Here is a 17,996-nt window from a genome sequence, read left to right as displayed (position 1 = left end):
ATTGAAACAATCACAGTGCAAAGAGGGACTAAACTGCTTCTCATATAGGTGAAAAACTATCGCATAGTTCTAATTAAACTAGTATATAGTAATGCTTGTGTCGGTAACAGGGTTGACAAAAATACCAAAGCATGAGGAAGAAAAATAGACATAATTTAATAATAAATTACATAGCCTGAGATGGCACAATATAATTTCTTGTCATTTTAAGGGGTCTTCATTTTATGGATATTTAAAAAATGGTGATTAAACATTTTATTTTTAAATTTTTCCAAGTGTAAAAGGCACCAATTTCATGGAATGACCTCTCCATATATATTCTAAGCTTTGGCAATATTGTATTTTTTACAGTCATGCCAATAACACAAACTTTTGAATTTGATAGATAGATAGATAGATAGATAGATAGATAGATAGATAGATAGATAGATAGATAGATAGATAGATAGATAGATAGAGATCCATTAGTCAGCAGCTGTTAGTCACCTAAAACCTAAAACCTTTTACAACCTCACCTCATTCATTTGAATTATAGTCTAAGTGAACATAAAATTTAAATTTACATTACATTTAGTCATTTAGCAGACGCTTTTATCCAAAGCAACTTACAAATGTATATATATATATATACATACACACACACACACACACACACACACACAGAGACATATACATACACAAAGAAAAACAAGTAGATAGAATAGAAAAAGTAGAAAGCTAGTGTTTTTATATAAAAAAAATAAGATAAATAGATTAAGTAGAATTAAAATAGAATAGAAAGTGCTAGAGGTAGCAGGTCAAATAAAGATGTGTTTTTAGTCATTTCTTGAAGATGGCTTTTTGTGCTATTATCATTTGTTTGTATTCATGTGTATTCCAATGTTGAGAGCAGTCGGTGAGAACATATTTTGCTGTAATCTTTACGTCCTATACTTTGTTCATTATCTAGGATGTTGCTGGAATCAGTACAGCCAGAGATCCCTGGTTTTCCAATACCAGTGCTGTGAGGAAGGATGCTCCGGTAGGCCTAGCAGAGACAGGAAGGGGTGTGGTAGAGGTAGGAAAACCCCAACAGACAGACCAACCCTGTTCCTGGAGATCTACCTTCCTGAAGGGTTCAGTTCCAACCCTGCTTCAGAAAACCTGCCTGTAATTATCAAGTGCTCCTGAAGATCTTGATTAGCTGGTTAAGTCGTGTTTGATTAGGGTTGGAGCTGAACTTTTCAGGAAGGTAGATCTCCAGGAACAGGGATGGACATACCCTTAGTTACATATCACATAACTAACATGTGATAGTTGTTCATGAGTCCTGCATTGGTCCTGAACAGTTCAACTGCCTGCTGTTCTTCAGAAAAATCCCCAGCTCACATTCTTTGGTTTTCCAGCATCTTCTGCATTTGAACCCTTTTCCAAAAGTGACTGAATGTTTTTTTGAGATCCATCTTTTCACACTGAGGACAGCTGAGTGACTCATATGCAACTATTACAGAAGGTTCAAATGCTCACTGATGCTCTAGAAGGAAAAACCATGCATTAAGAAAACTTATTGAATTTGAAGATCAGGATAAATTTAACTTATTTTGTCTTCTGAGAAACATGCATCTATCTTCTGTAACCTCTGAAGGGCAGTACTAAATAAAAAATAAAAAATGACATTTAGGCATAATAAGAAAAAATGTACACATCTCCATTCTGGTCAAAAGTTTTCACCCCCGGCTATTAATGCATGTTTTTTTTCCTTCTAGAGCATCAGTGAGCATTTGAACCATCTGTAATAGTTGCATATTAGTCCCTCAGTTGTCCTCAGTGTTAAAAGATGGATCTCAAAATCATACAGTCACTTTTGGAAAAATGTAAAATATGCAGAAGATGCTGGAAAACCAAAGAATGTGCAGAGGCTGGGGAATTTTTTAACTGCTCAGGACCAACGCAGGACTCATGAACAACTATCACAAAACAGAACAACAGTCATGGATCATCCAGGAAATGACACACAGTATTAAGATTCAAGGGTATGTAAACTTTTGAACAGGGTCATTTTTATAAATTCAGTTAATATTTTGTCTTGTGCGGGTAAAATAAGTATTGAACATGTCACCATTTTTCCAAGTGAATATATTTCTTGAAATTTTCACCAGATGTCGGTAACAACCCAAGTAATCCATACATACAAGGAGAAGTCGTGGCCTAATGGTAAGAGAGTTGGACTCATAACCCAAAGGTTGTGGGTTTGAGTCTTGTGCCAGCAGGGATTGTAGGTGGGGGGAGTGAATGTACAGCACTCTCTCCACCTTCAATACCACGACTGACATGCCCTTGAGCAAGGCACCAAACCCCCAACTGCTCCCTGGGCACTGCAGCAAAAAAATGGCTGCCCACTGCTCTGGGGGTGTGTTTGTGTGTGTGTGCACTTTGGATGGGATACATACAGAGCACTAATCCCGAGTATGGGTCACCATACTTGGCCACATGTCAATTCACTTTTACTTTGAAAGAAAACAAGTAAGTTCAGAAATTAAAGGGATAGTTCAGCCAAATATTAAAATTATGTCATTAATGACTCACCCTCATGTCGTTCCAAACCCGTGAGACCTCCGTTCATCTTCGGAACACAGTATAAAATATTTTAGATTTAGTCCGAGAGCTTTCGGTCCCTCCATTGAGAATGTATGTACGGTATACTGTCCACGTCCAGAAAGGTAATAAAAACATCTTCAAAGTAGTCCATGTGACATCAGAGGGTCCGTTAGAATTTTTTGAAGCATCGAAAATACATTTTGGTCCAAAAATATCAAAACTTTATTCAGCATTGACTTCTCTCCCGGGTCTGTTAGGAGCGCATTCACAACACTGCAGTTTAGTGATATCCGGTTCCGAAGATGAACGGAGGTCTCACGGGTTTGGAACGACATGAGGGTGAGTCATTAATGACATAATTTTGATTTTTGGGTGAACTATCCCTTTAATCCACAAATGACTTAAGCTGTTAACTTTTTTAACATGGCTGACACTCCCTCTGAGTTCAAATAAACCAATATCCCGGAGTAATTCATTTACTCAAACAGTACACTGACTGAACCGAGCCAGATAACGAACGAAACATTGACTCGTTCTCGAGTCAAGAACCGTTTCTGTCGGACGCGTGCGATTCGAGAACCGAGGAGCTGATGAAACTGCGCATGCGTGGAGCAGACTGACACACAGCGCGTCTGAACCGAACTGGTTCTTTTGGTGATTGATTCTGAACCGATTCTGTGCTAATGTTATGAGCGCGGGTAAAACGAAGGCTTGAATCAAGGGCAAATCATCGCCAATGAAGTTCATTACGTCGAGCGCAAAAAGAACTGGTGAACCGTTTTCGGGCAACCGGTTTATTGAATCAAACTGTCCGAAAGAACCGGTTCGCGGAGAAGAAGAACAGAACTTCCCATCACTACCGGGTGATCCGAAACCGATGCAACCGGTTCTTGACTCGAGAACGAGTCAATGTTTCGTTCGTTATCTGGCTCGGTTCAGTCAGTGTACTGTTTGAGTAAATGAATTACTCCGGGATATTGGTTTATTTTGACTCAGAGGGAGTGTCAGCCATGTTAAAAAAGTTAACAGCTTAAGTCATTTGTGGATTAATGCTTATTGTAGACGCAAACCGTTTTCAAACGATTCAGTTCGATTTGGTGAACTGGTTCAAGAAGATCCGGTTACATCGAGTGATTCGTTCGCGAACCGGATGTGCTGTGAACGCGCTCCTAACAGACCCGGGAGAGAAGTCAATGCTGAATAAAGTCGTAGTTTTTGATATTTTTGGACCAAAATGTATTTTCGATGCTTCAAAAAATTCTAACAGACCCTCTGATGTCACATGGACTACTTTGAAGATGTTTTTATTACTTTTCTGGACGTGGACAGTATACCGTACATACATTCTCAATGGAGGGACAGAAAGCTCTCGGACTAAATCTAAAATATCTTATACTGTGTTCCGAAGATGAACGGAGGTCTTACGAGTTTGGAACGACATGAGGGTGAGTCATTAATGACATAATTTTGATTTTTGGGTGAACTATCCCTTTAAGTTCTGTGTAATAAAATGATACAGGGAAAAAGTATTGAACTACTGAAATTGATTTAATACTTAATACAAAAGCCTTTGTTAGTAATGACAGCTTCAAGACCCCTCCTGTATGGAGAAACGAGTGGCATGCATTGCTCAGGTGTGATTTTGGCCCATTCTTCCACACAAATCTTGTCTTTAAGTCTTCGAATCTCGAAGGTTCTGAGGGCCTCTTCTATGAACTCTTTTCTTTAGTTCTTATTTTCTATTGGATTCATGTTTCAGTTGATTGGCTGGGCCATTCTAGCAGCTTTATTTTCTTTCTCTGAAACCAATTGAGTTTCCTTGGCTGTGTTTGGGATCATTTTCTTGCTGAAATATCCACCCTTGTTTCATCTTCGTCATCCTGGTACTGTAGGTGTTGGGACTGACCAGCTAATATTCATTTCCACTGACTAGGGGCAAGATTGTGTTCTAATTAACGATAGATTTCAGCTGGTGTCTTGGCTTCAATGCCTTTTTGCACCTCCCTTTCTTCATGTGTTAAGTACTTTTTTCCTGTGTCATTTCATTTTATTACACATAGCATCATTTTTGAACTTATTTGTTTTGTTTTCTTTGGATGTTTGGATTATTTGGGTCGTTACCGTCATCTGGTGAAAATTTCAAGTCAACAGCACCTTTAGAAATATATTTATTGAGAAAAATGTTGACGTGTTCAATACTTATTTTACCCACTGTAAACATCCGTTTATGTGAAATAGTTTATTCAGGACAGTACTAGATAAAAAAAATAACATGCAATTTTCATGAGCTCTCTTATTTTGGTAATATTATTGACATATTTGCATATTCTGCAAGGGGTATGTAAACTTATGAGCACAACATTATAAGAACCCCACAGACTAACATTCCCCATAGAAACCAGTTAGACACAGACATAGGGAAGAAACATGTTTCTTTATTGACTTGTAGACTCATACCTGCAGCTTTCACACCACAAATGCTTGACTTTTGCAGAGCTAAAAAAAAAAAAAAAAGTCTAATTCATACAGTACAAGAAACTCGTAGCTAAATATTTGCATCTTCACTGATACATTGCAAGAACAATATCTCTGCCCAAAACAGGACTCTCAGGACTTCAAGAGCTAAAAGCAGATGTGGCAAAAACATTTCTCTTTTTGTCAGCATGCAGTGTGGAGTTTGTATAGAGGTCAATCCTTATTTGAAATGTGAACCGTCATTAATCACACAAACACATAAACATACAGACAAGATGCTGAACATTTTTAAAGGCATAGTTGAGCCAAAAATACATTTTGTTCTCTTTCTCAAGTCTTTCCAAACCTGTATTTTATTTTTGCCAGTTAAGCACCTCTAATAACAGCACTGAAAATATTCCCCTCTGATTTCATTTGCATTACATTAGGACTGTTATTGCATAAATAAAATATCATTCAACCTACCAAAATACAGATAAATTACTGACTTTTGGCTGAACTATCCCTTTAAGTCCAGTACATGAGGTACAATTTAGAAATGGTTAGTGAGCTCTAATTAGTCTCTACTGCATTACACACAAACAAACACACACACACACACACACACACACACACACACACACACACACACACACACACACACACACACACAGAGCAGCTAATGCTGCACATCAAAGGGACAGAGCAGTAACCAGTGGCAGGAGCTGGCTCAGCTCAGAATCTATGTTGGCAGTTTTGTGGACAGGGTTTCCACGCAGGTCCAGTCTGGTCAGTTTGGTGCAGGATGCCAATGATTCAAGATCAGACAGCTTACAGATTTCTAAAAGATGCATTAAGAATGTTTTTTTTTTTTTTATGGTTCAGTCAGAGTACCACATTAACATTCAGACAAGACATACTGAGATACAGTGCATTACAGATTCTGGTAAAAGAGACAAAAATATATTATGTACACTACTGTTTAAAAATTTGGGGTGGCGAGATTTTTTTAATGTTTTTGAAATCTGCTCAGCAAGGCTGCATTTATTTGATCAAAATACAGTAAAAACACTAATATTGTGAAATATTACAGTTTACAATAGCTGTTTCCTATTTGAATATATTGTAAAATATAATTTATTCCTGTGATCAAAGCTGAATTTTCAGCATTATTACTCCAGTCTTCAGTGTCACATGATCCTTCAGAAATCATTCTAATATGCAGCTCAAGAAACATTTCTGATTATTATGAATGTTGAAAACTGTTGTGCTGCTTCATATTTTTGTGATGCATTTTTGTCAGGATTCTTCAAAATGAAGCTTGTAATTGTCAAAAGAATTTATTTGAAAGAAATCCTTTATCTCTACTGTTACTTTTGATCAACTGAATGCATCTCTGCTTAAAGTATTTCTTTCAAAAACAACTATATGTTATGAGCAATATAATAATATACAGTATTTTTGTGGAAACACTTTTTTAGGATTTTTGGATAGATATAAAGTTCAAAAGAGCAGCATTATTTGAAATTGAAACTTTTTGAAACAAATTTACTGTAACTTTTGCTCATTTTAATCTTTGCTGAAAAAAAAAGGTATTGCTTTCGAAAACAACTATATAGTAGTTTCTGGAAAATACCCTTGAAATAAAATGCTTTCTAGAGTATGAAACAGAGGAGATTAGTCATCATCAGAGTGATTTCAGAGAACATTAAAGCCATTCTTCATGAAATAGACATGAGAACCAGATTTCAGTAACTTCATATTCTGCCTTTTCAGATTTGTTGACCCTCCATAATCCTACATAATCTGTAGCTGTTTATTAATGAAGAATACTGACTCCTTGAAACAAGGTCAAACCAGGCACTGGCTCTGAAAGCAGAAAAGGGGTTTCTTATAAAACATTTGGATTGTATGGCGAAAAGGATACGGTTGTTCCTCAGAGAAACTTCCTCTAGTTTAGGCAGATGATACAGTCCTTCCAGACTTTCAATGGCATTATCATCGGCCTCCAGCACCTGTGTGTGTTGACCGGCAGTAAACCATCAGTGTGATCATTCAAAAGAAAGACAGAAGGGAAGGGAAGGGAATGGAAGACTAAGGAACGGAAGACTAAGGAACGGAACGGAAAGCAAAAGAAAAGAACGGAAAGCAAAGGAAAGGAAGAAAAAGGAAAGGAAAAAAAAGAATGGAAAACGGAAGGAAAGGAAAGGAAATGAAATGAAAACAAAGCAAAGGAAAGGAACAGAGAGGAACGGAAAGGAATGGAGAGCAAATGAAAGGAAAGGAAAGGAAAGGAACAGAAAATAAAGCAAAGGAAAGGAAACAAAAGGAAGGGAAGGGAAGGGAAGGGAAGGGAAGGGAAGGGAAAGCAGAAGAATGAATGAAAGGAAAGGAACGGAAGGAAAAAGAAAGCAGGAAGAAAGAAAGGAAAGGAAAGGAAAGGGAAGGGAAGGGAAGGAAAGGTAAGGAAAGGAGAATCAGTTCACCTCAAGGCATTGCAGCATGGCAAACTGAGGCGGCAGCCGCAGCAGCTGATTGGAGGAGAGGTTGATGTGAGTCACCAAGAGAAGCTGATCAAGGTGACACAGGGTCGTCAGGTTCTGTGTTAGGAGTGAGAGAAAGACAAAGAAAAAATTTAATCTTTCGTTTCAAGCACTGTAACACTGACTGAAAAGAATGGAAGATTTTCTGGAGAAGGATGAGGCCACCACACATCGAAACACCTCAAGAGAACCTCATTAAAAACTGAGTGGCTGTCTGAACACAAGAAAACAATTAAAGCATGAATGAGGGATTGTAAGATGATTTCCTGTTGTCATCTATGTAGTATGATAAGCAGGGTGTAACTGATGTAGTCACTTCACTGATAGAAACAAGGAAGATATGTGTGTTTATACAGTGACTAAATCCAGAACACCAGCATGGGTGTGTCTTTATAATATCATACTGACCTCAAATCTATTTCTTAAGCTATTTTCTAAATCCTTTAATAGGCACACCCACAAAAAAGATGCATTAATTATTTGTAGTTTGTCATTCCTTGTATAGAAGAGAATTGATGCCGCATTGAAATTCAATCATTACGTAGCAACAACAACATAATACAACAATACACCCACAACAAAACTTTTTAATACATTCACCAAAAATTATGACACAATGAAAATGGATATGAATTGTACTTTTTAACAAATGAGAATTATTAAATTGTATATGCCACCTAGCTATTAAATAACAAAAACATGTATGGGGATTTTTTTTTTTTTTTTTTGTAAAATAAAAATACCGAGGTCGCACCTCATATCTAGTGTTTTTTATTTCAATGCTATTCTTACTTGGAGTAAAACTTCCTACACACACACACACACACGTGTTTTTAATTCTACACTGACACACACACACACACACACACACACACACACACACACATATAATATATATATATATACAGTACAGACCAAAAGTTTGGAAACATTACTATTTTTAATGTTTTTGAAAGAAGTTTCTTCTGCTCATCAAGCCTGCATTTATTTGATCAAAAATACAGAAAAAACAGTAATATTGTGAAATATTATTACAACTTAAAATAATAGTTTTCTATTTGAATATACTTTAAACATACAGTCTATCACATGATCATTTAGAAATCATTCTAATATTCTGATTTATTATGAGTGCTGGAAACAGTTCTGCTGTCTAATATATTTGATGAATAAAAGGTTAAAAAGAACTGCATTTATTCAAAATAAAAAAAAATATTCTAATAATATATATTCTAATAATATATTTTTCTTTACTATCACTTTTTATCAATTTAACACATCCTTGCTGAATAAAAGTATTGATTTTATTTAAAAAAAAAAGAAAGAAAAAAAAATTACTGACCCCAAATTACTGACCAGTAGTGTATATTGTTATTACAAAATATTTATATTTTAAAAACATAGCTTCTTTTTTTTTATTATTATTTTTTTTACTTTTTATTCATCAAAGTATCCTAAAAAAGTATCACATGTTCTGAAAAAATATTAAGCAGCAGAACTGTTTCCAGCTTTGATAATGAATCATCATATTAGAATGATTTCTAAAGGGTCATGTGATAATGTTTTGCATCACAGAAATAAATGATAATTTAAAGTATGATAAATTATAAACAAACAATTATTTTAAATTGTAATAATATATCACAATATTAAATTTTTTTCTGTATTTTTGATAAAATAAATGCAGGCTTGATGAGCAGAAGAGACTTCTTTCAAAAACATTAAAAATAGTAATGTTTCCAAACTTTTGGTCTGTACTGTACGTATATGCACATGCTGATATCAATGTTAAAAAAAACAACAACAACAAAGAAACAGTACAATGAATGTGTAACTGATCTGTTGAGCAATTATTGGTTGAGCAATTGTTATTTAAAAATAAGTTTAGACATTTAGGTTGGAGTTATTTTATTTTAATATATACAATCTCAGATATTTACAATTTTGGTTCCATTCATACTAGGGCTGGGCAAGTTAACGCATTATTATCGCGTGGAGAGACACAGAGGAGACCGTTGACAAAGGAATTGTTGAATAAAGTCGTTATTTTTGTTTTCTTCTCTTACAAAAAGTGTTCCTGTCACTTCATATAACCCAGATTGCACGTCTGATGGCAGATGGAGTATTCTGACGACGACTTTCATTCCTTTTATGGACCTTGACACTGTTATTTATTTGGCAGTCTATGGGACAGTCACAGGCCTCCCGGTTTTCATCCAAAATATCTTAAATTGTGTTCCAAAGATGAACGAAGCTTTCACGGGTTTGAAACGACATGGGAGTAAGTGATTAATGACAAAATTTTCATTTTGGGGTGGAGTATCCCTTTAAGATTGCCTAGTATGAGCAAACCCTTATTATTCTTCCGCATCCCGCACACACGAGTCTCTACCCGCCCATCAAGTGTTGTCCCGTGCTGCACTCTGAAAAGTGCCTGTGCCTCTCGTAAGAAGCCTGTTATAATGTTATGATCGAGGCTCTTATTAATTTTGTGCATAACAATGTGATTAATCGCAGACAACCATTCAATTAATCGCGATAAAAAATAAATAAATAAATAAATAATAATAATAATAATTTGTTGCCCAGCACTAATTCATACATATTAACTATGGCAGGATTTTTGGCGTAAACTAAATATTATACATAAACATTTACTTATTTATTTATTATACAATTAACAAAAGCAAAAAAGGCCTCTAACTTCAATTCTGTTTTCTTTTTATATGATTTTAAAAACCCTTGCTACGTGTACTGCGTTAAGCTAACTGAGACTTGTTATAGCACTTGCACATCATTGCTCATTTGTTGATTTTGAGTGCTTCCATTGTCCTCATTTGTAAGTTGGATAAAAGCGTCTGCTTTAAAGCTATATATATATATATTAGAGCTGTCAGTCGATTAATTACATGTGTCAATTACTTCATCTAATTAATCGCAAATTACATTTGCCCGTGAAAATATCCCCAAAAGATTCTTTAATGCTATTTGTGTAAAATGAGAGAGTATTAAGTAGACATTACAAACAGCATCTTTAGAAATAAATATTTTTAAGTTTAAGTTTTTCTTGATTGAAAAACTTATATTTGTAAAATACGATTTAAACTACCGTAATCTAAAGCTACACCTCTTAAACCAATGCAATGTTCTAAACGATCAATGAGAACAACATGATCGACTGTATCGAAAGCATCTGTCAACTCTGAGAGCACAAGGACTGCAAAATCAGCCGAATCACATGATATTAAAATACAAGAACCTTCAAGAGCACAGTCTCAGTAGAATGACATTTACGGAACATGACTGAAATATTTCAAACAGTGAGTTATCTGCTAAAAAACAATGTTGTGTTTTGAGATAGGTATTAACAGTGCTAGGAAATAATATTTGTTGATTTAGTGCTGTACAAATAAAACTGAATTGAATTAACCATTGACATTTATCCTATGTAAACTTCATAAATAGGTTTTTACGCAGTTAGACAATTTGTGATTGTGATTTTTTTTTTTTATTGATTGTCACCAAAATGGGCCCATACAAATCCTTTTTAAAGTCCTCCTTCCTCTGGAAATGGTCTAATAATGGCTGACACAACACATGCAGGTAAGGCCTTCCTGATGTGCCTGCTCAGGGTGCCATAGGCCCAGCGGACAACTTGCCTGTATGCTGTCAAAATGTCTTATACCAATGCCATCAAAAAGTGTGACTTACAGGTAGTTGTGACCTAAATATAGGCAGCTTGTAAGATGTTTTTAGTATTAAAATCTTTAATTTACTATGTATTTATACATAAGTATTTAGCTCAGAATAATAAATGATCTCTGCCCTAAACATGCATGTGTCTGCTGGCCTGGAGAGGTCCATGCTCCTGTCTGAAGTGCATATAGACTGTCTGTAGCACATACGGGTTCAGACAGCAAGCCTCAAAGCCTGGGTGCAGAGTCAGACGCTGCACAGCAAGTGTGGGGGTCACATGCTCCACTAAGACCCAGTATGCATCTAACTCCCTGCAACACTGACTCTCCTCAGCTGTGACCATGGCCTCACATTTCCCACACATAATGAAACAAAAATGTGTTTATATCTCTCTCTCTCTTCTGCGCTGATGAGAAACCGCTATATCACGTAACGTTATTGTCAGATATTAACGAGTGTGACATGCCTGATCAACGCTTATTAGTTTCTGTTACTAGTACGAGTATGAGTATCAATACTCATAGACTGATTACAGATCATTAGTTAATGTGTGTATATTTGTTAGCTAACACTGGTCTCTCACCAAGACACCTGCCTTGTGCTCCTCACACAACTCAATTTGTCTCCTCTGACTGTTGTTCTGTCTAATCCTGGCCTGTCCCTGCTCTCTCGACCTCACAGCAGGCTCATAATTGTATCTGTGGTCCGTCATAAGTGTAAATATATGTGCGATCCATTGTTTTCCTGTAGACCGCTCTCCCTCTCGTTACATTAGTTCCGGTTTTGGGCGTTTTCATATAAGCAAGTACAATTCTCTCACAAAAACAACTCCAGAAGCCTTAATAGTGTATTTTAAAGTATAGTTTAAAGAAAAAAAATATACTTAAAATAAAAATCCAATACCTACATTATTTTTTCTATACATCGACTCACTGGGGTCTCTAATCTGGATTATGCGTAATATAGAGGCAAGATGAAAAGACAACACCATCTAAACTTTTCTAAACCAGTCAGTTCCACTCAGAGACACATTCATATAATCCCCCACCACCAACTGTATTGGGATTCGTTTAACATCTCAACTGAAAACTAAATAATTATAACTAAATAAAACAAAAACTAAATTAAATTCTAAAAAAAAAAAAAAAAAAAAAAAAAAAAAAAAAAAAAAGAGAAAAGAAGAGAAAGAGGAAAGGAGCGAAAGCGAAGCATAAGGGAGAGTTCACAAACTAAACACCAACAACAAACCAAAACTGTCAGACCAGAATTGGGCTCTCTTACCTTATTTGACAGACTAAACACTCGCACCTCTGCATACTCCATTTTCAGAATGGTGTTTTCAATCAGAAACTTGCTGCACAGGTCACTGTAGTACGAAGAGCGCATCGGGTCCACTTCCTGAGAGAGAGAGAGAGAGACAGAGAGAGAGAGAGAGAGAGAGACAAAGAGAGAGAGAGAGAGAGAGCGAGCGAGCGAGAGAGAGAGAGAGAGCGAGCGAGCGACAGAGAGAGAGAGAGAGGCCAATTAAACTGCCTTCTTTTAAGTGGTGTTTACAAAGCAAAAATCACTATTACTACATTGCTCATACTGAGAACAGTGTTCCGCTCTAATGTGTAATTCATCACAGACATGAATGAGACATTATTAGAGTATAAATCAAGTCCTGAGATTATAAAAGGCATTTCTTATTTCCAGAACCCTAATATTGATTTCTATTATGTATATCGTTACTTCCTGCTGCCAGAGTATCTTTCATTGAGGTAGTGATAGTATTTTCTCACTTTAAGGGTTTGAAAATGTGCCAGAGTCTCTTTCTCATGGCCTAGAGGATCCAGAGCTCTCATGAGGAGTATGATCGTCAGCAGACACCCTGAAACACACACACACACTTACTGACTTACAACAGTCTCTTTTGCCAAAGATAAGGCAGCAAATACGAATGCAATGTGAAGTATGCATGTACAAAACACACGGACACACACTTACATTTGTTCTGCGGTTCGAGCTCCAGCAGCTGGTTGCAGGATTGAAGCTCTGCCTGTAACACCGAACTCTTCTCAACTGACAACTCACTCCTGCCACAAACACACACACAAGCAACTGATCTACGTTCTGGTGATAAATCAGTCAACACAATCAAACATTAGTAAGACATTACTCTCCTCACCATAAGAACTCTTTGACACATGAAACAACTGTGTTGCAAATAACTGGCATAAATCTGATAAGTGATTATTTTACTTGATGTCAGCGACAGTTAAAGTGTAATACACACATCCACACTTTAAGAAGTCAATTACTCACAAAGAACTTGGATACTGTCTGTACAAAATGTATGATATAGGGGTTGTTTCAATCAAAATTATTTTTGATTAAATGCTGTTATTTATTTACTTTTTTATGTACACTGTTGACATTATAACGGTTTCATTCTAACCTCAACCAAAACCCTGCCCTCTAAAGATATGTGAGCAAACCTGAATCTTTAAAAGGATTGACAGGCAGGGGGCGGGACACCTCCCTGACAGCTGATTCCTCAGGAACACCTATAGCAGTGATATCTGTCAGGTAGGGACGTTATATCTGTTTTTTTTTTTTTTTTTTTTTTTTTTTTTCAAAAACAAACCACCCTCAGTAACTTTAATTATGAAAGTTCAACAAACATTTCATTTTTGAGTGAAACATGAATGTGGACACATGAACACAGTGCAGAAGCAAAACATTACATATTACACGTTTGATAAAGTCCATTAAGAGGGTGACATTTTTTATAATATTCGGTTTTTGCATATTTGCAGTTCAGTGTTTTGTTTTTTATGTGTCTTGAGAAAAAAAAAAAAAAAAGAATGATTTAGTGTTAAATTAAAACTTGATGACATTCCGAAGCATTTATTGTATGCACAGACAAATAGGACAGGAGGCTGTCTTTGCAACGTTTTAATATATAAAAATTTATTGTTTGCATAAAATATTTGAATTTTACATATGTGACCCTGGACCACAAAACCGATCATAAGGGTCAATTTTTTGAAACTGAGATTTATAAATTGAGATTTATATTTTTATATATATTGAGATTTATATTTTACTGAACAAATAAGCTTTCCATTGATGTGTGGTTTGTTAGGAGGACAATATTTGGCTGAGATACAAATATTTGAAAACCTGGAATCTGAAGGAACAAAAAAATCTAAATATTGAGAAAATTGCCTTTAAAGTTGTCCAAATGAATTCTTAGCAATGCATATTACTAATCAAAAATTAAGTTTAGATATATTTACAGTAGGAAATCGACTTAAAGACTGTTTTTTTTTGCTCCAGGGTCACAAATAGCTTTTATCACGTGTTACTTTATTGCTTCTGGTTATGACATTGTTGGATCAAAAGTACAGTAAAAATAGTAATATTGAACAATATTATTACAATAACCATTTTTAATGTTAATATATTTTAAAATGTAATTTATTCTCCAGTCTTCAGTGTCACATGATCTTTCAGAAATCATTCTAATATACTGATGTGCTGCTCAAGAAAACATTTCTGATTATTATCAATGTTGAAAACAGTTGTGCTGCTTCACATTTTTGTGGAAACTGTGATTTATTTTCCAGGATTCTTTAAAAACAAAGTTCAGAATGCTCAAAAGTATTTATTTGTAGCATCATAAATGTCCGTTGTCACTTTTGATCAATTGAATGCATCTTTACTAAATACAAGTTCCCAAACTTTAAAATGGTAGTGTTTTAATTAGGCTAAGACTGACGGACAGGTGTGCGTTGCCAATCGAATGGCTTAATTTAACTGTTTATTGCATACGCACAGTATTAATCTTAAGAATCAAGCTCATCTTCAAATTTTAGAGATGACTGGTTTAGTTATTGTGTCAAAAAATAAAACAATTTAACAGTCTCTTAACATGAACACACACACAGAGCAGTACCTGAAGAGCTCCTGGTCGGTGGCAGAGTCTCTGCACCAGCTTTCAGCACAGCCTGAAACATGACAGAGACGTTTACACTTGCTCTCTCTGCCTATCTTCCTCCATCTCTATTCAATAAATACAAAATACTCCACCCCGATGCTCACCTGTGTAGAGAGCACAGTCTCGGTGTGTGTATTTCTCTGTCCAGTGGACGGTCAGGTTGTGTTCATTACTTATATCACTGACGGAGCCGGGAGGAAGATCACACAGCTGACAGAGACAGTTAAAGATCTGTGTAGATCAACTAATAGATCAAGTGCTTTAAAAAGAAAGGAAGAGCTCATTATATTAAAAAAGCATCAAAAACATTCTGATAAATGTCTTCTTTTGTCATACAGGTTTAAAGGAATAGTCCCCCGAAAATGAAAACGTGCTCACCCTCAGGTCGTAGATGAGTTTGTTTCTTCATGGGAACAGATCATTGCTCTGCAGTGAATGGGTGCCGTCAGAATAATACATCATTATGGCATTTTAAACTTCAAATTGTTGTTTCCATAATCCACACTATTGATTTCTCCAGTGAAAAAGTCATCTTGTCTAAAGCAGGAGAAAAACTGCACAGATCAATCACTGTTTACAAACCAAAAGAGTCCAAAACTGTTGTAAACAAATATAAGCATAGATTTTGTTGCGAGAGGAAAACAGGAGATTTACTTTTTCACTGGAGGAAGCGTTATTATGAATTATGGACTTAAAATGTCTTCGTTAAAATGCCTTAATGATGGATGTGTTTGTTAGAAAAAACACGCAGCTTTTCACTTCTCAAGATGTTAACTGATGGTCTGGAGTGCTGTGGATTACTCGTGCATTATTGTGATGTTTTTATCAGTTGTTTGGACTCTCATTCTGACGGGACCCATTCACTGCAGAGCATCCACTGGTGAGCAAGTGATGCAATGCTACATTTCTACAAATCTGATGAAGAAACAAACTTATCTACATCTTAGACGGCCTGAGGGTGAGTCATTTTCAGCAAGTTTTTATTTTTGGATGAACTACTCCTTTAAAAAGAAGCACTGGTGAGTAAAGAATAAAAAATAAAAATAAACATTTTGATCCGTTTTAAACAGGAGTGAAGCTGCTTGGAGAGGCTGAAGTGAAGGATACCCAGACAGGACTGTGACGGAGACGCGGGTGGGTGCTTCTCCACTCCACCTGCTGAGGCTGACCGTCCAACACCAACATCAGACCCTCTGACTGAGCCTGAGAGAGACAGAGAGACTCGTTCAGTCATACTGGGGTTAAACAGTGCAGCTGAACTTCTCTCAGGATTCACTTACATGAACAGGTTTGGAGAAGGCGACAGACACCCTCTCTCTCTCCCGGCTGACATACACACAGCTGATCATCTCCTCTCGCTCCGCTACACACACACACACACATACAGCAGGGGTGAGCAGACATGTCTTCACAGCAGTTCCAAACACACACACACACACACACCTCTGCCCAGCAGCCAGCGGTAGTAGAACCAGGCGCTCTGGTCGTTGGGGTCGGTGAAGAAGGCATTATGTGCCAGCTCATATTCTAGAGAAAAAAAAGTCAGAAATTTACAACATGGTTCACTGAAATGATTCTGAAGGGTAAACAGAGGCAACCTGAGCTCAAATATTTTTGATAATACCCCAGCATCCTTAGACGCTTGATTGTGATTTTCTGACAGATACTCAGCCGTGTCAAAAAAAAAAAAAAAAAACACAATAAAAAAAGGACCTTTGTTTATTTATTGTCTTACAGGATCTATATAAAGTACACAGTATCCTCACATAATAAAAATAACTTTAACTCAAATCAATATTTACTTTAATAATATGAGTCATAATGTCATCATGAGATTATTATCTCTTTAATAAACAATCAAATATTCACCAAACATATTTTAATTTTAAATTACAACTAATATAAATAATAATAATAATAATAAGTTTTTTTTTTCCTGTACAAAAATGTATGATTTATTTATTTAGTAAATTGACTGATTGATTGATTGATTGATTATAGGCCAGATTCAAACTACCGTTTAAAAGTTTGGGGTCCAAAGAATCCTGAAAAACATATCACAGTTTCCACAAAAATATTAACCAGCACAATTGTTTTCAACATGGATAATAATCATAAATGTGTCACGAGCAGCAAATCATCATATTATTATGATTTCTGAAGATCATGTGACACTGAAGACTGGAGGAATGATGCTGAAAACACAGCTTTGATCACATAAATAAATTTCATTTTACAATATATTTAATCAGAAAAGGTAAATTAATATTTAATTATTCAATTTTAAATTGTAATAACATTTTACAAAAGTACTGTTTTTACTGCGTTTGTTTATAAAATAAATGCAGTCTTGGTGAGCCTAAGAGACTTCTTTAGATACTGAAATCTTACCAACACCAAACTTTTGAGTCTGTACATCATGAGCTCATACGCTGCTCTAAATGAGTTCATGTACCTTTAAGAAGCTGCTCCTCACAGACTCTGTGAGAGTGAATCTGAGGCGACGCGGTGGGGGAGGGGCTTGTGTTGGAGGCGGAGTCAGGGGCAGGCTGTGGGTGGAGCTGAGGTAACAGTGTGCTCCTGTAATGCCAGCTGGAGTAGTTGGAGAAATTGGAGCCGATCAGCCGATCAGTGAACTGCAGCTCCTGCTCGACAGAAACACCGGACTCCTTCACCACCACGCGCCGGTAATCCCAACAGTGGACTGAGGGAAAATACACATCAGAAAGGGAGAAATATTAAAC

The 17,996-nt window shown here is 36.2% G+C and overlaps 1 protein-coding gene across 3 annotated transcripts in view; it reads right to left on the bottom strand.

Annotated features, from left to right (window-relative positions):
• Positions 1 to 4,992: 4,992 nt before the first annotated feature.
• Positions 4,993 to 17,996, bottom strand: part of LOC109085948 (geranylgeranyl transferase type-2 subunit alpha-like) — a 14,712-nt gene continuing 1,708 nt past the window's right edge. The window contains exons 2-14 of one of the 3 annotated variants that reach the window (XM_042750583.1): positions 17,708 to 17,956; positions 16,696 to 16,779; positions 16,533 to 16,615; positions 16,360 to 16,455; positions 15,357 to 15,462; positions 15,211 to 15,262; positions 13,257 to 13,345; positions 13,052 to 13,140; positions 12,552 to 12,668; positions 7,518 to 7,631; positions 6,959 to 7,046; positions 5,686 to 5,872; positions 4,993 to 5,629 (exon numbers count right to left, since the gene is read on the bottom strand). In XM_042750583.1, the coding sequence (XP_042606517.1) occupies positions 5,724 to 5,872; positions 6,959 to 7,046; positions 7,518 to 7,631; positions 12,552 to 12,668; positions 13,052 to 13,140; positions 13,257 to 13,345; positions 15,211 to 15,262; positions 15,357 to 15,462; positions 16,360 to 16,455; positions 16,533 to 16,615; positions 16,696 to 16,779; positions 17,708 to 17,956 (1,316 nt within the window). In that variant the 3' untranslated portion in view covers positions 4,993 to 5,629; positions 5,686 to 5,723. Of the gene's footprint in view, positions 5,873 to 6,958; positions 7,047 to 7,517; positions 7,632 to 12,551; positions 12,669 to 13,051; positions 13,141 to 13,256; positions 13,346 to 15,210; positions 15,263 to 15,356; positions 15,463 to 16,359; positions 16,456 to 16,532; positions 16,616 to 16,695; positions 16,780 to 17,707; positions 17,957 to 17,996 lie in introns of all 3 variants that reach the window. The other 2 variants (XM_042750582.1, XM_042750584.1) reach the window with 2 other exon arrangements.

The sequence above is a fragment of the Cyprinus carpio genome, chromosome B23 (assembly GCF_018340385.1).
Source record: "Cyprinus carpio isolate SPL01 chromosome B23, ASM1834038v1, whole genome shotgun sequence".
In the NCBI taxonomy this organism is placed as follows: domain Eukaryota; kingdom Metazoa; phylum Chordata; class Actinopteri; order Cypriniformes; family Cyprinidae; genus Cyprinus; species Cyprinus carpio.
Note: the sequence above shows the minus strand (reverse complement) of the source record. Positions and strands in the feature narration are given on the sequence as shown.